Here is a 24,017-nt window from a genome sequence, read left to right on the forward strand (position 1 = left end):
CACTTTGGATCTTTTAGGATGGTTTATAGTTTAGACTTTCTGGATTACGCCAAAAGTCCAGCCAGTTCAAGTGAGCTAGATCAGTGTTTCTCAATCTTGATAGCTTTTGAGATGTGTGGACTTCAGCTCCCAGAATTCCCCAGTCAACATGCTTGTTGGACTTCAATAATTTGGAAAATGGATGTTGGGATTCTGGTTTCCTCTATGACAGGGGTCTCCAACCTTGGCAACTTTAAGCCTGGAGGACTTCAACTCCCAGAATTCCCCAGCCAGCAAAGCTTTAAGATGAATGGACTTCAACTCCCAGAATTCCCCAACTAGCATTTCAATAATTTGGAAAATGGACGTTGGGATTCTATGGTTTCCTCTACCAGATGTATAACGGGTCTCCAAATCTGGCAACTTTTAAGACTTGGGGACTTCCACTCCCAGAATTTCCCAGTCATACTGGCTGAGGAATTTTGGGAGTCAAAGTCCCCAAGTCTTAAAAGTTACCAAGTTTGGAGAGATCCCCCCACCCCACCCGCAGATCTAAAGATCCTGAGATGGGCACAATCCTTTAACTGGAGCGAATCAAGAAAGGCCAGACTGCTGCAATTTGGAATTTTTGCAAATTTGGCACCTGCAAAATGTGATTTTTTCAAGCAACCCAGATCTTCCCCAGCTGGGTGCATCAAGAGGCAGGCCGAACAGTTTACAGGGCCTACTACAACTCCCATGATCCATAACCAATCTGGCTGCGGATCATGGGCAATTTGGAAGACCAACATCGAAGCGCCCCTTGGAAAGTCCGCAGTTCCAGTTTAACTTTGAGCCAAGAACTGAATGTCAACTCCCTAACCACCACCCCCGTAAATAAATAAAAAATGGTACAGCCCAACTCTGTCTTAAGCTCCACCCCTCCCTCCCTTTCTTCTGGACGTCTCTACCTCCCTTGCGGCGGTGGACGTCGCCGGCCTCACGTGACGCTGGTGAGTCAGCACGGCCTTGGATCACGTGAGGGAGACTCTAGCGGTGGGCGTGCGTCGGCGGCCCAGGGGGCGCGGCTTAGATCACGTGCCGGCAGGTTGGGGGCGGGAATGACACGCCGCCGCCGCCGCCCATTGGCTGTGCGTGCCGACGTGGAAGCGTCAGGCGACGTCTCTTCTTTCTCCCCCCCCTTTCCCCTCAGCCTGAAGGGAGAGCGACCGCCGTGAGGCGAGACAGTTACGCTCGTCAGTCCGGCCTCTTTTTTTTCTTTTTCTCTCCCTCAGCTTCGGCTTCTTCGCGGGGCGCGGACCCGTTCTCCGCCGGCCATGGCGATGGACACCAGCGGCAAGGAGAAGGAGGCGCTGCAGCTGCTCGCCGAGGCGGACAAGAAAGTCCGCGGCTCCCACGGCTTCTTCTCGGGGCTCTTCGGGTAAGGCCCAGCGCCGTCGCCGGAACCTGAGAGGGGCGGCCTGTCAGGCGAAGAACCGACGACACGGGCGGAGGGAGGGAGAGAGAGAGAGAGAGAGAAGGCCGAAGCGGGCCGGCCTCTCCCGCCTTGAGGGGCCCTGAGGCGTTTTGCCCGTCCAGGCGAAACTGTCAGGCGGGCCCCGGTCTCTTGTGGATGCGGGCCTTGCTGCTTTGGCGGCGCTTCCTTCCCTTCGGCAAGGTGGGATTTTTGAGGGGCAGGAAACGGTTTTGAGGTGCGGCTCTGGTACGGGTAGTCCTCGACTTACGACCACAAGGGGGGGGAAAGAGAGCGCGCGCTCACCCCCACCTTCCCCCCCCCCAAATTTAGGTGGCCAGGCGAAGAAGGGGGCTGGTTTTGTTAAGGGGAGTTTTGCCCCCCCCGTTTTACGACCGTCTTCGCCACCGTTGTTAAGTGAGTCGCCGCAGTTGGTTAAGAATGCAGCTCGCCATAAATACAAAGAAAATCAATATAAAATGTTTTACGGTTGGTATTGGGCGTCTTCTAGACTGGCAAAAATATATCCAAATTTAAACCCCAGTTGTTGGAAATGTGGACAGAAGCAAGGTACTTTCTTTCATACATGGTGGTTATGCTCCGAAACAAAACAAAACAAAAATATGGATGAAAATACATAGTTGGATACAAGAAGGGACAGGCGTTCAAATAGAATATACACCAGAACTCTTTCTTTTAGGAATAATGAAAAGGAAATATGAAAAAAAACCCCATATTATTCTACATATGACAACGGTGGAAAGATTGGTGTTTGCGCTATGTTGGAGAAGCTCAGATATACCCTCTGAAAATTTAATAATTAGAAAAGTATTGGATTGCGCCGAGATGGACAAAATGACACTGGAATTGAAAGGACTGATGGTTTCAGATTTTTACATAATATGGGAGAAATAGTATAATTGGCTTGAAATTAGAAAAAAGAGGAAATAACAGTAGGTTTAGTAAAATTGTATAGAGGAGAGCACTAGTGTGATGATATGTAAATGGTCACAGTCATGCACAAGAGTTGAATAAAAATTGTTTAATTGTTAAAACTTAATAAAACTTAAATAAAAAAAAAATGCAGCTTGGTGGATCTGGTTTTCCCACATGGACTTTGGCTGGTCAGAAGATTGCAAAAAAAGAGGATCACGTAACCAGGGACACTCACTGCAAAGCATCCTGAATACATTTTAGTTGCTGAGTGTGCGAATTTTGATCATGTGATCATAGGGATGCTGCAAATTGTCGTAAGTGTGAAAAATGGCCATAAGTCACTTTTTTGTTTTCAGTGATGTCACTTTGAGCTGTCACTAAATAAACTGTTGTAAACCGGGGATTATTTGTACCTTCAGCTCATCCCGTCCCTTCATGAAGTTTCAGACTCGGAGAACGATGGGGTTTGGAAGGGACCTTGGAGGTCTTCTAGTCCTACCCCCTCTGCCCAAGGCAGGAGACTCTCAAATATGTATTAGATGAAAAATAAATAAATCCTAGTTTAGCCACAATAATGGGTAGACTTATCAACCTCTAGGGAGACACCTTGTTCTTAAAATGCTAGAATGAATCGCCCCTTTTCCTGGTCTCAAATAAAGACATTCTACCCACACACCAAAAATCCCCAGAATTGTGTTGCCTTAAGCATCTCAGTAGAGGCTGCCCCAAAGTGGCAAACAAGCAATTACAAATTACTCACATAGAAGAGAATATTTGTAGCTCCAAGTTGAACTGTGATGTCCTTGGTGCTCTCTGAGCTTGGTGGTTTTTTTGCAGACGTATCATTACCTAACTAGGTAACATCAATGCTAAAAGAGAGAGGGGTTTGTGGAAAGGAGGAGGACGACGACTGTGTGGTCCTTGGTTGTTTTCTTGCAGAGGGTTCATTACCAGGTATCATCTAGATACCATCATCAGTGCTGGAAGGGAATGGGGATTCTGGAGAATTGGGGAAGGAGGACTAGGACTGTGGGGTCCTTGGTTCTCTCTCAGCTGCTTCAGTGCCAAAAGGGAATGGGAGGAGGAGGACTGTGGAGTTTTTGGTGCTCGCTGAGTTTGGTTGTTTTCTTGCAGACATTTCATGACCCAACGAGGGAACAGCATCAGTTGTAGAAGGATGGACTTTGTGCCCTATTTGATTTGGCATAGTTGTTCACATTTGGGGCCTTCTACTGATCTAGAAAAGATACTGAATGATGATAAAGTACCCAATCAACAACTGTCTGAAAATGTGTGGCCAAGACTGCCAGGAACTCAAAAGAAGTTGTAAAAAAGTATGGGTCTTAGTAGTAATATGGTGCTAGTAGAATTTTTTTACTATCAAGTTAGTAGAAATATTAAAAAATTTGAGCAGGCAGCAGAGCTAAGCACAGCTCTGCTAGTCTAGAACAGCTAGTCTGCCCTAATTTAATGCACTTATTCTTTATTTGAAACCCAGTATTAAAAAAATGAGCAGATTTTAGTGGTTGGCAAAACAGGATTGAAAGAGGTCATAAAGAGGATAGATTTCCTGTGCTAATTTAATCTTAAGGAATGACAGAGGTGTGAATGATGTTATTAGAGGACAACAGTGTAGTTTGTCATGCCTTCATGAATTTTCATTTGACTAAAATTAAAATTCTGCTGAGCTCTACAGGCAGTCCTCAGGTTATGATCGCGATTGGAACCAAAACCTCTGGTGCTAAATGATACAGTTGTAAAGTGTAACCTCATGTGACCACTCCAGTTAGTGACATCAGTCCCTGTTGCCATCATATATGCAGGACCTTGTAGAATATTAAGTGGGAAGAGATGGGAGCCCCAGGCAAGGAGTGTGGAGGGTGCTCTTGGCACTAGGAAGCACAGGGGGCTGGCAAGGGCTGCATGGGCACGGGTGTCAAACCTCCGGCGTCACATTTTTGTCACATGACGTTTCGCAATGTTTTTCCCCTTCGTGGAGCTGGGGTGGATGTGGCCTGCGCGTGATTCATCTGGCCCGCAGGGCGCCAGTTTGACACCCCTGTGCTAGGGACTGTAGGTGAGTCTGCAGAGGTGGTAGGTGGGCTCTAGAACAGGGGTGTCAAACTCAAGGCCCGGGGGCCGGATTTGGCCCACAGTGCGCTTAAATCTGGCCCACGGGGCCACCCTGGAAATGAACGATCGGTCCACGGTGCCTCTGCCAGCCTCTGCCGTAGGTGACCCTCCCGAGCTCCGTTTTCACTAGCAGAGGGTTGCAGGAAGCCATTGCAGCTGAAAACTGAGCTTGGGAGCCTGTTTTTGCTGGCAGAGTGCGAGGTTGAGCTGGCCATGCTCCCCTGTCTCCCCCCCCCACAAGGTCAGATACAACCCTGATGTGGCCCTCAATGAAATTGAGTTTGACACCCCTGCTCTAGGGAGTGTGAACTGGCTAGCGAGGGCTGTAGACAGATGCTGCTGAGCAGGGAGTAGAACTCCTCTTGAGAAAAAGCAGTGGCAGCAACTTACGCGAATGACTTGCAGCTTCCCCTGCTGGCTTTCCCATTGACTTTTCTTGTGGGAAGACATCAAGGAAGGTCACAAATGGTGATCCTGTGATCATGAGTGGCTGCAACCACCATAAGTGTGAGCCAGTTGCCCAGCGCTTGTGTCGTCATGATCATGTAACTACGAGGACACGGCAGCTGTTGGAACTTTGAGGACCAGTTGCAACTACCGCTCAGTCAGGGCTGTCATAACTTGCAGTGGTTGCTGAATGAGTGGTTGTAAGTCAAGGACTACCTGTAGTGTTAGGAGCTTGCAGATCAGAGTAAGCTAGACACACACAAGGCTTGCATGGATCCAGCTTATCTTCACAGAAGGAAATTCTGCAAAGTATTCAAGGGATTGTTTACAAGCAAATGAGGTACATTCCATTGTATTTATTAAATGTATCTGCCGTCCATTTCCTCAATAGGGCAGCATAATAGAACACAAAATTAGTTGTCAACCTACAAAACTGAGTGAACGAAAGTCCCATTGCATTTCAGAAAGAGCTGGAGAATGAAATGCATACATACTACAATGAGCCTTCATACAGTGAGAGGTCTAGTACGGAAGTCAACTTTAGAATAGATGTTAAATATCTTAACCAAGTCACTGAGGTTAATAGTTGCCCTATGCCAAAAGTAGGTCAGTTAAGTAGGGCAAAATATTTCCCAACCAATTGCTTAAGGTTTATTTCTTCATGCACCTGAGTAATGTCTTTAGTTCAGGAGAAATTGTCTGCCCCGTGAGTGGAAGAGCAATAGTTTGATCTTCAATTTTTTTTAAGGCTATATGGGAGCCTTAATATGGGAGGAAAGAGACCTCCCATATTAGAGAGACCACAGGCAATACAACCAACTGTTGCCAAGTGGGAGATGGGCAAAGAGAGAATGGAGGGTATATGATAAAGGTTGATTCCTTGTATTTATATAATGTCAGTCTGGGACTTGAAAGATGGCACACACTTCTGCAGCAGGACATTCGTGTTTATTTTTTTCCTCACAGGCTGTGAATAAAAGCCTAGTATGACAATAATTGTAGATTAGTTTCCATTTTATTGCCAGCATTGATGGTGTATGTTACCTGGAAACTGTAAAGAAACTGATAGATTATAAAGATTCCAGATTCTTCTTGTGCAAGCAATAATGATGTTCCCTAACTGTTTTTGTGCTAGTTTTGGTGGGAATAACTGTGTGCAGAGGTAATTAGGGAGTCACACAATGGTAGTAACTGGGTGGGATTTGTGTAGAACAATACCTAAATTCACAAATCTCTGCTCCCAGAAAAAAAACATTATGGAAATACTGTGAAAGGAGACCATTGAAATTATTTACCTCATAGCAAAATGCAATTCCCAGGATAAGAATTCTGATTGCTAAATTGGTCGAGGTTTGTGGTCCAGTCAAATTTACTCTAGATTCCTTCTGTGCATTACAAAAATAGTAAGGTCCCAAGAGACAATGTCCATCGCATGTATAACAAATGCTAGCTATGTACCGTAAATTGGAATATGTTGATTTTAAAGGATTTAAAAATGCAAGCTTGATTAAATGCTTTGGACAGCTGAAGCATTGTGTGGATTAAAATATTTGTAACACTCATTTATTTTGTTTACATGCCACTGACTGGCTAGTATAAGGCAATACATCCATCCATTCCATGTTAAACATGTCCTTGACTTTGGAAAAAATAATAAAATGGTATGGGGGTTGGGGTTTTTTTTGTTAAGAAAAGGTCCTCTTAACTATTTGGCAGGCAACATTTTGGATTACTTTTAAGAAATTCTCCTTAGTTACAAGGATAAAAGGTTGTGCAGAATTGTAGTCTGAGGAAACATTTTGGCTTCCTAGCATTTAGCATCTATGTTGGATATACAATGACCCACCTTTTTTTAGCTGTATTGTCCAAAATTTTCCAAGTTTTTTTTTTTATTTGAAATGCCTCTTTGCATTCAGCCCTGTGAATTATTCCTAGGCCAGCATACTCCATATATCCTGGGCAACAGTTAAAATATTTTCTGGAATTTATCACTCATGTCTCTGAGCTAAACCGTGACTGACAACTCAACTTTCCTTAGAGGCTATAAGCTTTCCAACCACTATGGCTTGGAAATCTCCCAAATTGGATTCTGTACATTTTTCAGAACTGACTGAAGAAATTTAACATCTCAAAATACATGCATTGAGATATTATTTCTATGTTCCTTGGCCCCTTTAGTTTGGCCCCTTCTGTTCTCAGGTTTCGAGAGAACATTAACTAAAAATACTTTCTTTTCCTGGGTTTTATTTGGTTGAAACTCTGGCATTTGGCAAAGTCTGACTACCATCTGTAAGTGATTCTCGAAGAAAATGAATTGTAGGTTTCTAGTGACAGCAGGGAAATTGCTTTCTGGAAGGTAATATGCTGGAACTGTAGGACAAAATTTAAGCTTTCTACAAACTGGTGGCATTAGAGCAGAGCTGGTATAACCAGGTGCAACATTTTGTGGCAGATATGATGTGTGGTTTCTGGAAAAAACAAATCAACTATTTTTTCCTGAGTTCCAGCCTTGAGGTTTAATATTTTTAACTATAGTGGGCACAGTTAAAGCATTAGCGCTTTTAAGTTGTATGTTTTAAAAGTCTCAGTAACCGATGCTATTTGAACTGAAATACTAAAATCCAATAACGTACAAGTTGTGTGACTTGATTACGCTATAAATCTAAAGCTCCATTTTTTAATATTTATGTTGGTGTCTGTTTAATAAAATTCAGTAGCACATAGTTGTCTCATTTATTTTTAAGAGGGGGAAAAAGGAAGACTTGATGTTTCCAAAGGTTTGTGCTTTAGTATTTTCTAAGTATTAACTGAAAGTGAAATGCAGATCTAATTTACCAAAGGCATATACTTTAGACAGCAGTCGTTTTGTTCATAAATCATATTACTATCTGGAATGAAATAAAGCTATACTTGCCTTTTGTTTGATTCATGTTCCTTGTTGTGAAATACACAACCTGTATTTGGAGCCCCTATGGCCGTGCCATTATTTAATTGCATGCAAAGTTTTTGTTAGAATTATGTGGCTAATAGTAGCTTCTTATTCAAAAGGGTGTAAACATGTAGATGTTTATACACAAACAAAGAATATTCTTTAGTTATACTTGTATATTTAAAATATAAAATATACTTGTATATTCTTTCTTTTGTTTGCCAACATATTAAGCACTACAACTGTTGGACATTCGGTATGGAGAAAGGGAAGGTTTTTTAAGATGCTTCTTGGGAAGCACCAGGGAAATCAGAAGATCCAGGCAGTTCAAATGGATATAGAGGTTTAAGCTCTCTACAAGAATCTGAACTACTAACGATCAAAGCAAATTAGCAGTAGATAGGAGTCAGTGGAATTCAAGGTGGGCTGGACTTAGATGCCTTATGGGCAGGAAGGGACTCGTGACTGATGACCCATTTGACCCCTCCCTCTGGCTCATGATTCTACTTGCTTTCTGCTGATGCACCGTGTTCTTTTCCTCCCTAGAGGTGGCTCCTCCAGGATTGAAGAAGCATGTGATATCTATGCCAGAGCAGCTAATATGTTCAAAATGGCCAAGAACTGGAGTGGTAGGTAGCCTATCTGATCCTGTGTCCCATCCTGTGGTTTATTTGCCTTGCTAAGATATACGTACATCATTTTGTCTGCTGATAGATCATCCTCATAAAGAGGCACTTTCCTCAGCCCGAGTTGCTGGAAGTACCTGAACAGCCTTACAGAACCAGGAAAGGCTGGGCAAGTGCCGTTCCGGCTAGTTTCATGGAACAGTGACTAATATTCACACTAGCCTCATTGTTTGTGGAATTGCCACTGCCCAAAGTTGTGGAGGTGCTGCAATTTTAAGTAAGAGTTCTACAAGTAATGGGTTTACCCTAAGATTTGATCGCAGTGATGACAAAGTGACTAAGATTGTACATTCCAAGCATTTTCCTTCCTGTTACCCTTTTGTTTCTAGCTGAGGACAAAGCACAAACTCTTCAGAATTTAGCCCTGGTGTTTGAACTTTTAAGTTACAGATTAAAAACTCCCTAGCCTTTCATTCCCCCTCCCCCTCCCTTGACGCCTTTCTTTCTCTCGTAGCTGCTGGGAACGCATTCTGTCAGGCTGCTCAGCTCCATCTCCAGCTGCAGAACAAGCATGACGCAGCGATGAGCTTTGTGGACGCCGGTAATGCTTTCAAAAAGGCTGATCCTCAAGGTAAGTAAAAGGGGGTAAGGTCCTCCTGCGGCCTTAGCAGAATAAGATAGGATTACCCCTCAGGGCATGAGGATGATCCGTTCATATCTCCCATCATGTCCACTAAACCTGTGCAAACCGGTTTAATCTACAGCAGGGGTGTCAAACTTGATTTCTTTTGGGGCCATATCAGGGTTGTGTTTGACCTCGGGTGGTCCGGGGTTGGCGTGGCCAGCTCGACATCATTCACATTGGGAGGGGGGCACAGGTGGTGGCTCTGCCAGTGAGCTCCGTTTTCAGCTGCGATAGCATCCTGAAGCCCTCTGCCAGCGAAAACAGAGATTGGGAGGGCCACACACAATCTTCCCGAACTCTGTTTTCGCTGGCAGAGGCACCACGGGCCAGTCCTTCACTGTTTCCAGATCTAAGCACCCTGCGGGATGAATCCGGCCCGCAGGCCTTGAGTTTGTCACCCCCGATCTACAGTATGTGAGTTTCCATCATGCAGTGTATCCAACAAGGCTTTAGACTTCAACAAATATATATTTTCTCTCCCCCCCCCCAAATAAATAAATAAATAAATAAATAAATCAACGTAGCTGTTGACTTATTGATAGTTATTCCCCTTTTTGGTCATTTCAAGCATGACTAGGAGGGGGAAGACAAGAACTGAACTAAGCAACGGCTTCAGGGGCCAAGTCACATATCACCCTGCCATCCAGATGTGCAGCACCTTCTCCTGTTGTTAAGTCATTTCCATGGCCTATGGAAATAGCTTCAAGGCCCTGGCTTCTCTTGAGAGACTGTTAATCATAGTTTCCTGGTTCAGCTCAAATAAGAAAATATGAGTAATTAGATTCTGGTTAAATACATCATAGGGGATGAAAAGATTTTGAGTATCCAGGATCCTTGGTATTTTCTGAGCCTTGTTTTTTGTTGTAGACATTTCATGACCCCAACAGGTCACATCATCAGTAGTAGCATAATCACGTAGGACTGATGATGTTCCCTAGTTGGGTCATGAAATGTCTGCAAGAAAACCACCAAGCTCAGAGAGCACCAAGGACCCCACAGTCCTCCCCCTCCCCTCCTCCCCCTCCAAACCCTATTCCCTTCTAACACTGAAGACATTACCTAGTTGGGTCATAAAACATCTGCAAGAAAACCACCAAGATCAGAGAACATCAAGGACCTCACAGTTTAGCTCTAACCTGCAATTATTCTCTACTTCTGAGTATTTGCTTTATTAATCCGATGTCTTTAGTGAACTACACTTTGCCTCTTAATTCTTAACCAACTTGATCTGCCTTTAAACGGGCCATCAAGCTGCAGGTTGCTAGAATGCCGAAGAGCAAAATCTCGCCAGCTCACCTCCTGTCAGGATATAGAGAGATACCTTCCTTTAGGTGCAGTGTTGCAGTTTAACAATTCTGCCTAATTCTAATCCATGAGTGCACACTTCATTTTAATGTTTTACTGCTTAAGTTTAGGAAGGCTTGCCCAGAGAAGTCAGCCTTTTGTGTAGCTTAGAGTAAATCTAAGCTTTGCATTATGAATCTGCTGTTCTTCCTCCCTCCCACCCACCCACCCCCGGGCCTTTGTGACTATTTCTAGGATGAGAAATACTTTTTTTTTTTTTGCACCTTGTTGCTAGCACTTGTTAAGGAGGAAAGGGCGGGCAATTGAATCAAGAGAAATGTTTTCGGTAGCTACCATGGCTCAGACAATAGTTTGGAAAGATGAAAATGTTACTTGAGGAGAAAACATGTTTAATCCTCACCGGGGATTTGTTTAATCTTTTTGAAGACTTGGAAGCTGATTATCGGCTATGAGAGGGAGATGAAATAAGAGACGATCCAAGCTGTTGCACCAAGTTTCCCCAAGGATTTTAATATGATGCTTGTCGCCTTTGGGTTGCCTTTTTCTTTCTCTTTCTCTTTCTTTTCTTTTTTTTTTTTGTAGTAAGCAAGGCTTTTCCTGGGATTGGAGTCTGGAAAAGGAAACAATTCTGATGCTTTGGAGCCAAACAGTGTTGGTTACAAATCTGTACCCCGGGGGTGGGGTGGTGGTGGTCCTTGTCCACCCAGAACTGGTGTTCCAAAGAAAAACAAATTAGAATAGAATAGAATTTGACTTTGTTTGTCAGAAGGTTGCCAAAGGGGAGCATGTGACCCGGGGATACGGCAACCGTCCTAAATACGAGTCATTTGCCAACCGTCCGAATTTTGATCCCACGATCGTGGGGATGTTGCAAAAATTGTAACTGTAAAAAAAAATAAAGGGCCATAGGTCACTTTTTTTTTACAGTGCCACTGTAATTTTGAATGGTCACTAAACGAAACGGTCACTAAATAGAGGACTACCTGTCCAGGTGTTTTTAGAGATTCAGTGTTGCAGTTCTTCAAGCAGCCACATGATGGCAGCATTGGAACCCACCCCAGGGTTGCTTATCCTTGGCAGTTGGGTCTGTCCCTGATGCCAGCACCGTGCCCTGTTCTCACTTCAGGAAGAACGCCACGCAGAAAAGTCCCTTCCGTTCTCAAAATACTCTGTCCCAGTTCCAAGAAGAACTCAGCAGTTTTTTCCTTGAGTGCTTATTGATCTCATCCAAGAAAAGAAATATGCTATAAATATTCCTGCCTTCTGTTCCTTTCAGGGAGGTTAGCTGGAGCTGCATTGATGAATGGCTTCGTTTCTTCATGTTGCTGTATTTAAAATGGCTTGCTTTGTGTTTTTTTGTTTTTTTTTAAATAGAGGCCATTAACTGTCTCCTCAGAGCTATTGAGATCTACACAGACATGGTAAGCTGCTTATAGAATTCGGAAGCTCCCTTCTTAATTAAAAACAGGGAATATTTTATGCTTGGAAAAAAGGCATTCACTTGGCAAACCCATATAGAGGATGGCTTTTCATGTGTTCCGTGCTGGTTTTTTTTTTTTAGACATGCCTCCCAAGCAAGGAACCACAAATGGGGTGTGGGGGGGGGGACATGCGTTGTCTGGTTAACGCACAAATTGCGTAGTGCTGTCATAATGCTGACAAAGGCTTGTGCATCAGACTTGCACATAGATGAAATAAACACCCCCATTATAGATGGATGGCACTTTCCCTGGCTGTCAGATGAATTGTGCCACTTGCTACAGAATTTGCAATAAACTACAGATAATCCTTGAGTTACAACCACAGTGGGGGCCAGGTGGCTAAGGAAGGTGGACATTAAATAAGTTAAATAAGCCATGGCTAACTTTATGACCTTTACAGAATCTGGAGCTTCAGGATAATTTCCTGATTTCAGCCTAGCTGAGGAAGATTTACCCATGGAGATTAGCACTGCCTTGGGTGGGACACAGACATCCAGGTATCCCCAAAAGTTGGTTTCTCATTCATTCTACTTCTCTGGCCTTCCTTTTCCAGGGACGTTTCACCATTGCAGCCAAGCACCATATAACCATAGCGGAGATCTACGAGTCTGAGCTGGTGGACATTGAAAAGGTACGGCGAACAGGCGGGTCATGTAGACCCTGTCTCAACAAGCTTGCCTACAGTGGTTGTGTCCGACTCTTTGCGACCCAAGGACCTTAGCACACCAGGCCCCACAGTGTGCTATTTATTTATTCATTCAATTAGGCCGCCCCCTCTCACTGTAACAGCGACTCTGGCGGCTTTACTCTAAGATTGTGAGAACTTTGGAAAAGTTCATATTCAATTCTCCTCTTGCTAACACCCAAGTTTCAAAGGATTTGCTTGGTGGATGGGCAGAGAAGGGGAACTGATGGGGCGCCAGGAATTAGGTTTAGTGCTTTATTAAACCAGTTTGTAGTCAGAGTTACAGTCAGAACTAAAAGTTCATTTGGAAGTTTTGAACAACTTTTGACTAGAAAGATGAGTGGATCGTGTCTCCCATTGCAAATGACCTAAGTACAATTAACTGCCAAAATGGAGAAGGGCTGGAGTCTTTAAACAGAATGCAATATTTTAGATATAGATATAGAGACATCACTCTGCCAACAAAAGTGTGTGTAGTCAAGGCTCTGGTTTTCCCAGTTGCAATATATGGCTGTGAAAGTTAGACCATAAGGAAGGCTGAGCGCCAAAGAATTGAGGCCTTTGAACTCTGATGCTGGAGAAGACTCCTGCGAGTCCCTTGGACTGCAAGGCAATCCAACTGGTCAGTCCTAGAGGAGATCAACCCTGACTGCTCTTTAGAAGGCCAGATCCTGAGGGGAAATTCAAATACTTTGAATGGAGAAGAGCCTAATGCTGGGAAAGATGGAGGGCAAAAGAAGAAGGAGACGACAGAGAACGAGGTGGCTGGATGGAGTCACTGAAGCAGTCGCCGTGAGCTTAAATGGATTCCGGGGGATGGTAGAGGACAGGAAGGCCTGGAGGAACGTTGTCCATGGGGTCACGATGGGTCGGACATGATTTTGCAACTAACAACAACAACAAGAAGAAGAAGTATTTTATTGGCCAAGTGTAATTAGACACAGAAGAATTTTTTTCTCCGATGTATGAGCTCTCAGTGTACATGCCAACAACAAAGTAATATAATCACGAGGTACCAATAGGAGACGATGGTAGAAAAGATGAGAAGGATAATAGTAACACAGCCCTATTGCCTGGGTAAATATCTTTAGGCATAAGACAGTACTGTGAGAATTAGGTGCTCAGCAGAGTGATGGCACGAGGAAAAAAACTCTTTGTGTCTAGTAATTTCGGCATGCAAGGTGCTATTGTGTAAGGAATACTGGCTAAGATCCTGCAAGGAAAAAGTCTATGTATGTGTGTGTACTTTTGGTCTCAACTCAAGCCACATATATGCTCAGTTTTCTTTCCATTTCCCTTTTTTCTTCCTTTCTAGGCAATAGCTCATTACGAACAAGCTGCAGATTACTATAAAGGTGAAGAATCAAACAGGTAATTCAAGCACTCCTGTTTCCATTTCTGCTCTGGACTGCTTTACGGTGGTTCCGTTCCTGTTTGTCAGAAAACAGACTGGCTTGAAAGGGTCAAAGCTGGATGGACAGCCTACCTGTTTTGGAAATGGCCAGAGGATTTTTGTGTTCCACTGATGGCAAGCTAATGGAATATTTTGAGTTGACCTTGTGATTCAGTTCCCTGAAGCAAAGTTGAAGTAATATTTCATCATAGCTGTGCTTTGGGGGACATGAAAGCAATGAGAATGTGGTTCTGGCTTGGCTGGTACTTCACGTTTTCACGAGTTTCTCTGATTTAAAGCTTATGCTACTAATCCAGCCTTATTTTGACTGCATATTAGACCTTTTTTTTTCCTTTCTCCATGTGAATGGCTGCCGCAGGTTTGAAATACCAAAATGACTTGATCTGTTTTGGGACAGTGGTGGAGATTTGGAGCAGTCATTTGAAATCTGCCCCAGATGACTAAATTTGCATCAAATGATTTTCCTAGAGCTGTGGTGGCGCAGTGGTTAGAATGCAGCATTGCAAGCTAGTTCTGCCAGCAGTTCGATCCTGACCGGCTCAAGGTTGATTCAGCCTCAGAACGAGCAGCTTCATCACTCCCAGAAATTTCTACACCACTCCTCTCACCCTAAATGACTCTGGGCATTTTACAACAAATTAATGAAAACTATATAAACACACAAATAAAAAAAAGCATAGCTTAAGAACAGGGTTAAAGCAAATTGAAATGAATCGGGTTAAAAAGTTCAAAAGCTAGGAGGCTAACAAGGCGGTGGGAGTGTCTTCAGGCCATCAGCCATCCAAGGTGGCATCATACTTTTCATAATTCTTTACACCCAGGGTCCAACTCCTTATATGTTACCTAGTCTGAATGGATTATTCTGAATTCAGTTACCATGGAGAAAGGACTTATTGCTTAGGCAGCAGATTCAAGACCTGAGAGTCTTAGGTCACCCTCCACCCTCAGTTTAGTCCTCGAGTTTGAAAAGATCTTGGCTCCTGGGTAAAGCAAAGAGCCTGGTTTGTTTGTTTTTTAATTTGCATTTATATCCCGCCCTTCTCCGAAGACTCAGGGCGGCTTACACTATGTCAAGCAATAGTATTCATCCAATTTGTATATTATATACAAAGTCAACTTATTGCCCCCAACAATCTGGGTCCTCATTTTACCTACCTTATAAAGGATGGAAGGCTGAGTCAACCTTGGGCCTGGTGGGACTTGAACCTGCAGTAATTGCAAGCAGCTGTGTTAATAACAGGCTGCATTAGTCTGTTGAGCCACCAGAGGTTGTTAGGAGCACTTTCTGGAAATCTTCATTACAGACACGTTATCTCAATGCTTGCCTTGGAGTGGTAGAGTTCTACTCTTAAGTCTCCCTAGACTAGGAAGAGAAGCCTTGGGGAAAATGCCAGCCCAACTGTCTCCCATTCAAGCTACTTTTTAAAACTCATATTTGCATTTTGCATCTCGGCTGGTTTGGGTGTCTTGAGGTCCACTGATGTTGCCCAGGTGGGCATGATGGAGGCTGGGATGGCAGGTGGGGAAGAGAAGTTGTTGGTCTTTCTGTGTCCAATTGCTTCCAATCCTTTTTCTCCCCCCACCCTTTTCTTTTCTTCCTGCAGCTCTGCCAACAAATGTTTGCTGAAAGTGGCCACCTATGCAGCTCAGTTGGAGCAGTACCAGAAAGCTATTGAAATCTATGAGCAGGTCCAGTTGCTTCTGTTCTTTTTTCCCCCTCCTTCCATTGAACCCTGGTAAAACTGCACCTCTTTAACATACTGAACCACAATAGAGGTGTGAAAACAAAAGTCTACCAGGGCTGAGATTTGCCAGTTTTAATGAAAGGGGGGCAGTTAAGAGGAATCTTGCGTTAAAGAGAAACAGGGATGCTGCTTCTGTGGATTTTACAAATTTATTGTGATTAGTTCTGTTTTTGCTAAACATCAGATAATTCATCAGTTTGCTCATAAGGCTATCCAGCTCAACGCTGACTCTGAAGAATGTATACATTCAAGCACAAGAATAAGCATAATAGCAGAGGAACATATATACACCATAACCCAAGCAGTCAGTGCCAAATGGATACGTACCAAACTTGCCTGAAGAACTTGGGGGAGAAATTATTTTCATAGTTTGTTTCAAAAGAAGAGAATATTTGTAGCTCAGGATTGAACTGTGGGGTCCTTGGTGCTCTCTGAGTTTTGTTGTTTTCTTGCAGACGTTTCATGACCCAACTAGGTAACATCATCAGTGCTAAAAAGGAGTGGGGTTGATAAACCGCAAATTCCACTCCCTTCTAGCACTGATGAAGTTACCTAGTTGGCTCATGAAACGTCTGCAAGAAAACAACAAAACTCAGAGAGCACCAAGATTTATTTGTTTAAAGGATTACAAGATTGGGGCTCCAAGGTACAATTCCAAACACGGTGTGCTTTTCTCTGTCCTACATGTTCTCAGATGAGGTGCAAAAGGCAGTTCCCCCTTTGCCACTGCAAACTATCAAGAGTTTCTTGCAAAAATCAAATCCAGAAGCACACACAGATAAAACTGATTCAGCAGGATTCATTAACTTCTTTATATACAAGAATATATATGCAATACCAACAGCAGAGAACAGTTTCATTTCAGCAGACAAGTTCACACACACTGCTTAGTTTCAGTTTCTCTGCACAGACTTAGAAGCTGCAGACTAAGACTTACCCTGGCTCCAGTCTGCCTCGGCTTCCAATTGGCTGACTTAGTTACTATGTCTATTCATTGGCTGACCTTGTTACCGTGTCTTCCCAGTCATGAATATTCTGACACAAACTTTCCCTAGCTGAAGCCTCCTCCAAATCCCTTCCAGATGGCCATTCAGAGCCATCAGTCAACTCGGCTCCTGATGTGCCAGGAATGGGCTTATCCTCCCCTGAGCTGACATCTGAACCAGGTATCTGGGGAGTCGTCCTTGTCCAAGGGAGATATCACAGATACAAATCAATCAATAAAAACACCAATAACACAGATTAATATAATTACCACGTCCCGCCCCACTTCTCTGTTCTGTATTTGCCATATTTGGACTTCTCAGAATGTAAGATTTGCTGACTTCTCTTAAGAAAACCAAACCAGATGTCTTCATGTCTCTTTTGTGGCAGGTCCTGTGTCCTGACTATGAGGGTATAAATACCATATCATTTTCTTCCATTTTTTTTAAAAAAAACCCTGGTCCTTCAAAACAAAACCCCCTTTCTGATTTTTTTTTTCTTTTCTCCACCTTTTCTGCAATCTCCCCAGGTCGGGACCAGTGCCATGGACAGTCCCTTGCTGAAATACAGCGCAAAGGAATACTTCTTCAAAGCAGCCCTCTGCCATTTCTGCATTGACATGCTCAACGCCAAGGTTTGGACAACGTCGTTTTGTTTCTAGAACTGGTGTAAAACTTCATGGCATTCTTTGCTGATTGAGGTAGCTGACCATATCCAAGCATGAGCTGCAGCCACAGTGAGATACAATAAAATGAGATAAGTTAGGATACAGTGAAATGTGATGAAATAGACTACGGTGGAATAAAATGGACTAAAAGCAGGGGTGGGATTTAGCCGCTTCGGACCAGTTCAGGAAAGCCGGATGTTAATTTTAGTCTGGTTCAACGAACCGGTTATTCCAGGAGTTGTCTGACACCCCCCTGCCCCCCCAGGAGTCTCCACGCAGCCTGTTTTGGATGCTAGGTAAGTGCAGGGTGCTTGCAGAGGCTCTGGGAGGGTGAAAAACGGGCCTACCGGAAGTCCAGAGACAGGCCTGTTTCTGGCTCCAAGGGTCTCCGGTGCCTGGGGGGAGGGTGTTTTCGCCCTCATGGAGGTTCCAGGAAAGCCTCTGGAGCCTGGGGATGGAGAAAAACGGGACTACAATTAGGCCTCTTTGCGGCCTCCAGAGGGCACGCGAAGCAGACCAGTTGTTACAACCAGTGGATCCCACCACTGACTAAAAAGGGACTAGATAAAATGGAGTCGAGATAAAAGAGTAAAATAAAAGGTAAAATGAAATGCAAAAATATATAATTGTGGGAGAAGGAATGGCAGAGCCTGAGGGTGGGGTGAAACGAGGGATCAGCTTAGAATCCCTAAGTAGCCACAAGCAAACGTAAATCCAATCCCCCTCCCCTTTGAATTCCACTGATCCTTATCTAATCCCAAGCAGGTGAATTAGTTGAAAATATTCTTGTGTATGGGCATAAGTAGCAATACATCAGTTTAATTGAACTTTCATGTGTAGACCTGGTCTTTCGTGCCTGACAGCATAAAATGAATCTTAAAAGTTCAAAAGCGCTGTATGTTTAAATGAATTCACCATTGCATGCAATCCCAATGCGTTCCACAAGATATCTTCTCTGTTGGACAGACCTGACTGTAAATTTACTGGTTCTAGGGGCTACATAAATATTTGTGCCTTGAAGGAAACAAGATAATCAGTTGTTAAAAGTCTCAGTAAATAGTTCTGTCAGGTAGTATCCGTAAATACCAAACCCATGCAGAAGCGTATAATTGTCAATTTCTGTAATTAAATTTCTATGCTGCCCATTTAACCTAAGTGATTCTGGGCGATTTACAGCATCATAGTAAATCCACATGTGAATTAACTATAGATTAAAAATTAAAAAACGGGTTAAAACTTTACAAATAAAAATTAAATGGGACATATGCAATGTTTTCGATTTATGCTTCTTTGTAAAGCTTTGTATTGAAGGAGCTCTAGGCCAGGGGTCTCCAATCTTGGTCCCTTTAAGACTTGTGGACTTCAACTCCTAGAGACCCTCAGCCAGCTTTGCTGGCTGAGAGTAAGGGACCAAGGTTGGAGACCCCTGCTCTAGGCCAGGGATTTTCTGCATGAAAAATCTGATTTCTTCAGAATAAGCATGTGTATAAGGGACCAAAGTTGGAGACCCCTGCTCTAGGCCAGGGATTTTCTGCATGAAAAAATCTGATTTCTTCAGAATAAGCATGTGTACGGTTGAGAAAAAGATAGCTTAAACTTCATGACCATCACGACAAATAGGCACTTTATTTTTGCTTTAATAATCCCCCAAACGGAAGTTTATATTGAAGGTGTTGGAAAGAGGCTGGCCAATCCAGGGGAGGAGTCAAATGGGGAATTAGTCTAGAATCCCTCTGTGGACACAAGAGAGTCAAATGTGACCCTCCCCTTTAATGCCTTTGAACCTCATACAGCGTAGCCAGTCTGAGAAGATTCCTATGTATAAGCTTGAGCAATGGCTGAGTCAAGGCTTGAGACCTTGTAGTTAAAAGTAATGTGATTTATTACCTGCACAGTATTTTAATGCAGGAAGAGTGGTGTTGCAGTCTAAAAGGCTTATCTGCTGTTTCACCTTTTGTAAAACCTGAGGTCCTTTACTATTATTATGCCTTTGGATTCACCCAGCCCCCTAACTGGGATTCCGTACTTTTCCTTCCTTTTAATCAGCTGGCTGTACAGAAGTATGAAGAAATGTTCCCGGCTTTTACGGATTCCAGAGAATGCAAACTGGTTAAAGTGAGTAGTCCTTACACTCAGAAGACTTAGAATAACTTTATGGTCACTTCGAATGTACACTAATCGTCATAACGTTAAAAATGAAATTTAGTTGCATACAGTTCTCAAAGGGTCCCCACTTCCAGTATACACCACATCAACACGACAAAATAAAAACATAAATACAAAATTATGCATATACCCACATATATTATTTAAGTCTTAAGGCCAGTCTCCCTGAATGCATGCATCTGACAGGAGGTAGACATTTTCAGTCTCAAAGTACAGAAGGGGAACTTGAATAAGATTGTTAGGTACAAGACTTTGAGTGATATCATACAAAGATTACGGCAGCCGTGAGTTAGAACTTGGTTACATGATTGGTCAGCAAGTGGGGGGGGGGAGAGCTAGGAGTTAAGCCATACAATAATGGCATTGTTTTTAGGCACTGGTGGGGGTTAGATTTTCAGAAAAAGCTGGAGATGTTTGGTTGTGGGATGCTTTTTCAGTCCAACAATAGCTCAGCGGTTAGCTTGTCAGCTGCAGAGCTGACAGCCTGTGTTCGAGACCTGAGCTCCATGCAATGGGGCGAGTCCCATTATTTGCTCTGGCTTCTGCCCACCTAGAATTTCGAAACAGTAGATTAATAGGTACCACTTCGGTGGGAAGGTAACAGCATTCTGTGCCACTCGGTGTACAGTCACGCTGGCCACACGACCACGGAAATTGTCTTTGGATAACTCTGGCTCCCTCGGACAAAGAACGGGGATGAGCACCGTGCCCCAGAATCGGACATGACTGACAGGGAAATGTCTGTGGAGATTCTCAAGTCATCCAGGTCATGGGTATCCCAAAGGTTTCTTTCCAAGAGGCAAGTGGACTTTCTGGTTTTTCTCTGAAGACGTTTCACTTCTCCTCCAAGAAGCTTCTTCAGCTCTGCCCGGATGGTGGGGAATGGAAGGATTTGCAGCTGAAGAAACTTCTTGGAGGAGAAGCGAAACATCTTCAAAGAAAACCAAGGAAGTCCAGTTCCTTCTTGGGTGGGGGAAAAAAAAAAGACCTTTAGGATTGACAGGGAAACCTTTCCCTTTGATCGTTTATATCAGGTTGGTCTCCCCAAGACCCCCCAATGTCCCCAAGAGCAAGGAGAAGCTCTTTGGCCAGTGAATGAGTCTTCTAATTCCCTTGCTTCAACGGCTGAACCTTGCCCTCCGTCAATACTGCTTTCTTTGGAAACTGCTCTAACAACGCCTGTCCTGTCTTCTTTCCTAGAAATTGCTGGATGCTCATGAGGAACAGAATATTGACAGTTACACTGAATCAGTAAGTTTGGGTTAAACTCCTCCTTTCTGTTACTGTCCCCCGTTCAATCCCCACTCCCATCCCAAAAGCTTGGTGCCTCCTGGACACACAGGATTCCAAAGATGTGATCATGGAGGATCAAATACAACCTATCTAGGGAACATCAGGCTGGAAGGACAGTACAGTAGTGGTCAAAATTGTGGAAACCTTTTGGGAAATATTCCTGTCTACAGTTCTCTCTTTCCTTCCCCCCCCAGGTGAAGGAATACGACTCAATCTCTCGCCTGGACCAATGGCTGACTACCATGCTTCTGCGCATCAAGAAAACCATACAGGGTGAAGAGGAAGATCTGCGTTAAAAAAAAAACCCCAAACCCCTCTTGCCCTCCATCCTCTGGCCTCTTATTTGCAGAACTCTGCCTGGATCAGCTCCTGAGGAGGGGGCGGGGAAAGAGAGGGTCCTTGGCACAAAGGAATTAGACTCAAGTGGCAAATTCTTCATTTTCGCTTCCTTTCTCATCCCGCCTCTTTGCGCTGCGGCAGTGAACAGGGCTGGGATGCGTCACCCGCGGACTGCTCCGGGAGAGATTGGAAGTTCTCCAAGCCTTGCTTCGCTTCCTGAGTCAGCATCTACATCCTCCTCCCCATGGCTTCGTTGATGGTTTAATATTTAAAGCATCTTTAGTACGTTCGGTTTTTGTTGGTGGTGCCATTCTCCTTTCCTTCTCCCCCCAAAATCTCAACGGAAACCGATATGGAAAATGGCTGCTTCTTTACCGTGGAAAGAAGACCTTGTGATATTTGTGGCTTCATCTCATCTCATCCCCTCCCCCTTTTTGACCATAGCACTTCCAATTCCCTTTTCCAACAGGCATTGCAAGGCTAGGGAGCCCCTTGAATTTCAGTCAACCCTTCTTCCAAAAATAATATTTTAAAGGTGGACAGAATGGCACCGATCTCTAAATGAAGGAGCTGGGCTTACTAAGCGTCTCTCACCTGCCTTGTTTCAAATAATGCAGGAAACCCTAGACCCTCCCTTCAGAAATGCTAACTGTCATCATTGAGCTGTATGAAATAATTCTGCTTTGTTCCATGTTTCTTTCTTGCACCCTGAATGACCTTGAATTTATGTGTATTAACCCACTTTTATCCCTTCAGAGCAGGAGCGTCCAACCTTGGCGACTTTTAAGACTTACGGACTTTCAATTCCCAGAATTCCCCAGCCAACCGGAAATCCACAGGTCTTAAAAGTTGCCCAGATTGGACACCCCAGCTTTAGAGATTGGTGCAGAAGTATGGCGTTGCCTATCCCTGTCAAGAGTGATATAGGATATCCAGTCTCCTGGTTCCTCCTTGGGGCAAGAGGCAGATCAATCTTGAACTATGCAGCAGGTAGCCAAAAAAAAACAAAAAACCACCCCACCCCTAATTTAAAATTTAGACGCTCAGTGTCCCAGCTGTCTCGATCTCTCGCCTCGCATGGTTCTCCCTCCTGGCTTAGTTTGAAAAGAGCATTTCTCCAGCCAAGTGTTCCCGATACATCGTCATGAAAGCCGCTGTATTTTTTCCCTCCCCTTGTCTTTGCTTTAAGAGAGAGAGCATTTTATCATGTAATCTAGCACCTTCATGAAGGTTCCTCATATTTAATGTTTCCTTACTCGGTTGTTGGAAGGTGGACTTCAATTCTGTCGCATGTTCCAAAAAACGTCTACCGGGAAAACAACTAATAGTGAAATAACTTGCACACAACAAACAATAAAAAGAAAAAAAAACCAAACCAAACCGACTTTGCATGTGGAAACATCGTTAGCATCAAGTGTGATGATAGCCTCCTCCTCCTCCTCCCCCCTAATTTTAACATTTCTGTGCTTCTATCAAAGTCTGGCTTGTTTTCAGGTCCATCTCACCTCCTTGTCCTTCCCTGCTGCCTCGCCTTCTGGATTCCACTTCTGATTCCCTTTCAGTTCTTCTATGAGTCTACCTGTCTAAAAATACACTCGCATGCTTGAATTTGGCTGCCTCTGTGTGTGCGTGTTTGTGTGTATTTGTGTGTCTGTGTACAAATTTTTGTGACCGCAGTAGATTTGGAAGAGAAGTCCTGCTTTACAGGAGCGAGAGTTACAGGTCTTCTGAAGTTGCGTAACAAATAAGCATACCCTCCATACCCCCCCCCAAAAATTATCAAGATTACTTTAAATCAGGGGTCTCCAACCTTGGTCCCTTGAAGACTCGTGGACTTCAACTCCCAGAGTCCCTCAGCCAGCAAAGCTTGGAGGTCATCTAGCCCAGGGGTCTCCAACCTTGGTCCCTTGAAGACTCGTGGACTTCAACTCCCAGAGTCCCTCAGCCAGCAAAGCTTGGAGGTCATCTAGCCCAGGGGTCTCCAACCTTGGTCCCTTTAAGACTTGTGGACTTCAACTCCCAGAGTCCCTCAGCCAGCAAAGCTTGGAGGTCATCTAGTCCAGGGGTCTCCAACCTTGGTCCCTTTAAGACTTGTGGACTTCAACTCCCAGAGTCCCTCAGCCAGCAAAGCTTGGGGGTCATCTAGTCAGGGTCTCAACCTTGGTCCCTTTAAGACTCGTGGACTTCAACTCCCAGAGTCCCCCAGCCAGCAAAGCTGGCTGAGGAACTCTGGGAGTTGAAGTCCACAAGTCTTAAAGGGACCAAGGTTGGAGACCCCTGATTTAGACCAGTAGAGTTTTGTCAACTCCTCTTGCCACGTTTAACAGTACAAACTAGAAATAAAGCATGAAGCTGGAATTGGTGACTCCAACTAGATCTCGTATTGCCTGAAAAGCAAATACCTTAATTCTGTATGACCTTTGGTAGAAACACTGCCCAGCCATTGAAACATTCTGAAGAGGCTGGAACACAAATGGGTGGGATTTAAAACCAAGGTGACGGGTGAAATAGAGAAACGTAGAGATGGTACATTCTGTAATACAGGTGTAAATTCTCAAGTTACAACAAACTGTTGTGACCGTTTCAAGTTACGGTGGCACTAGAAAGAGAGGACTGTTTTTTCACACATAACGACCGTTGCAGCATCCCCATGGTCACATGATCAAAATTCAGATGCTTGACAACTGATTCATATTTGTGAGTCGCAGTGGTGTGTGGTGTGTGTGTGTCACGTGAACACTTTTTGCAAC

At 44.0% G+C, this 24,017-nt stretch overlaps 1 protein-coding gene across 1 annotated transcript; it reads left to right on the plus strand.

Annotated features, from left to right (window-relative positions):
* Positions 1-1,149: 1,149 nt before the first annotated feature.
* On the plus strand, positions 1,150-22,875 carry NAPA (NSF attachment protein alpha). The gene is made up of 11 exons (XM_058195094.1): positions 1,150-1,399; positions 8,424-8,506; positions 9,018-9,134; positions 11,868-11,914; positions 12,528-12,605; positions 13,975-14,030; positions 15,678-15,762; positions 17,332-17,436; positions 19,516-19,584; positions 20,836-20,886; positions 21,123-22,875. Exons 1-11 carry the CDS (start codon positions 1,296-1,298, stop codon positions 21,222-21,224), a joined length of 897 nt encoding a protein of 298 aa, XP_058051077.1. The 5' UTR covers positions 1,150-1,295; the 3' UTR covers positions 21,225-22,875.
* The last annotated feature ends 1,142 nt before the right edge of the window (positions 22,876-24,017 follow it).

The sequence above is a fragment of the Ahaetulla prasina genome, chromosome 10, assembly GCF_028640845.1.
Source record: "Ahaetulla prasina isolate Xishuangbanna chromosome 10, ASM2864084v1, whole genome shotgun sequence".
NCBI classification, from domain to species: Eukaryota; Metazoa; Chordata; class Lepidosauria; order Squamata; family Colubridae; genus Ahaetulla; species Ahaetulla prasina.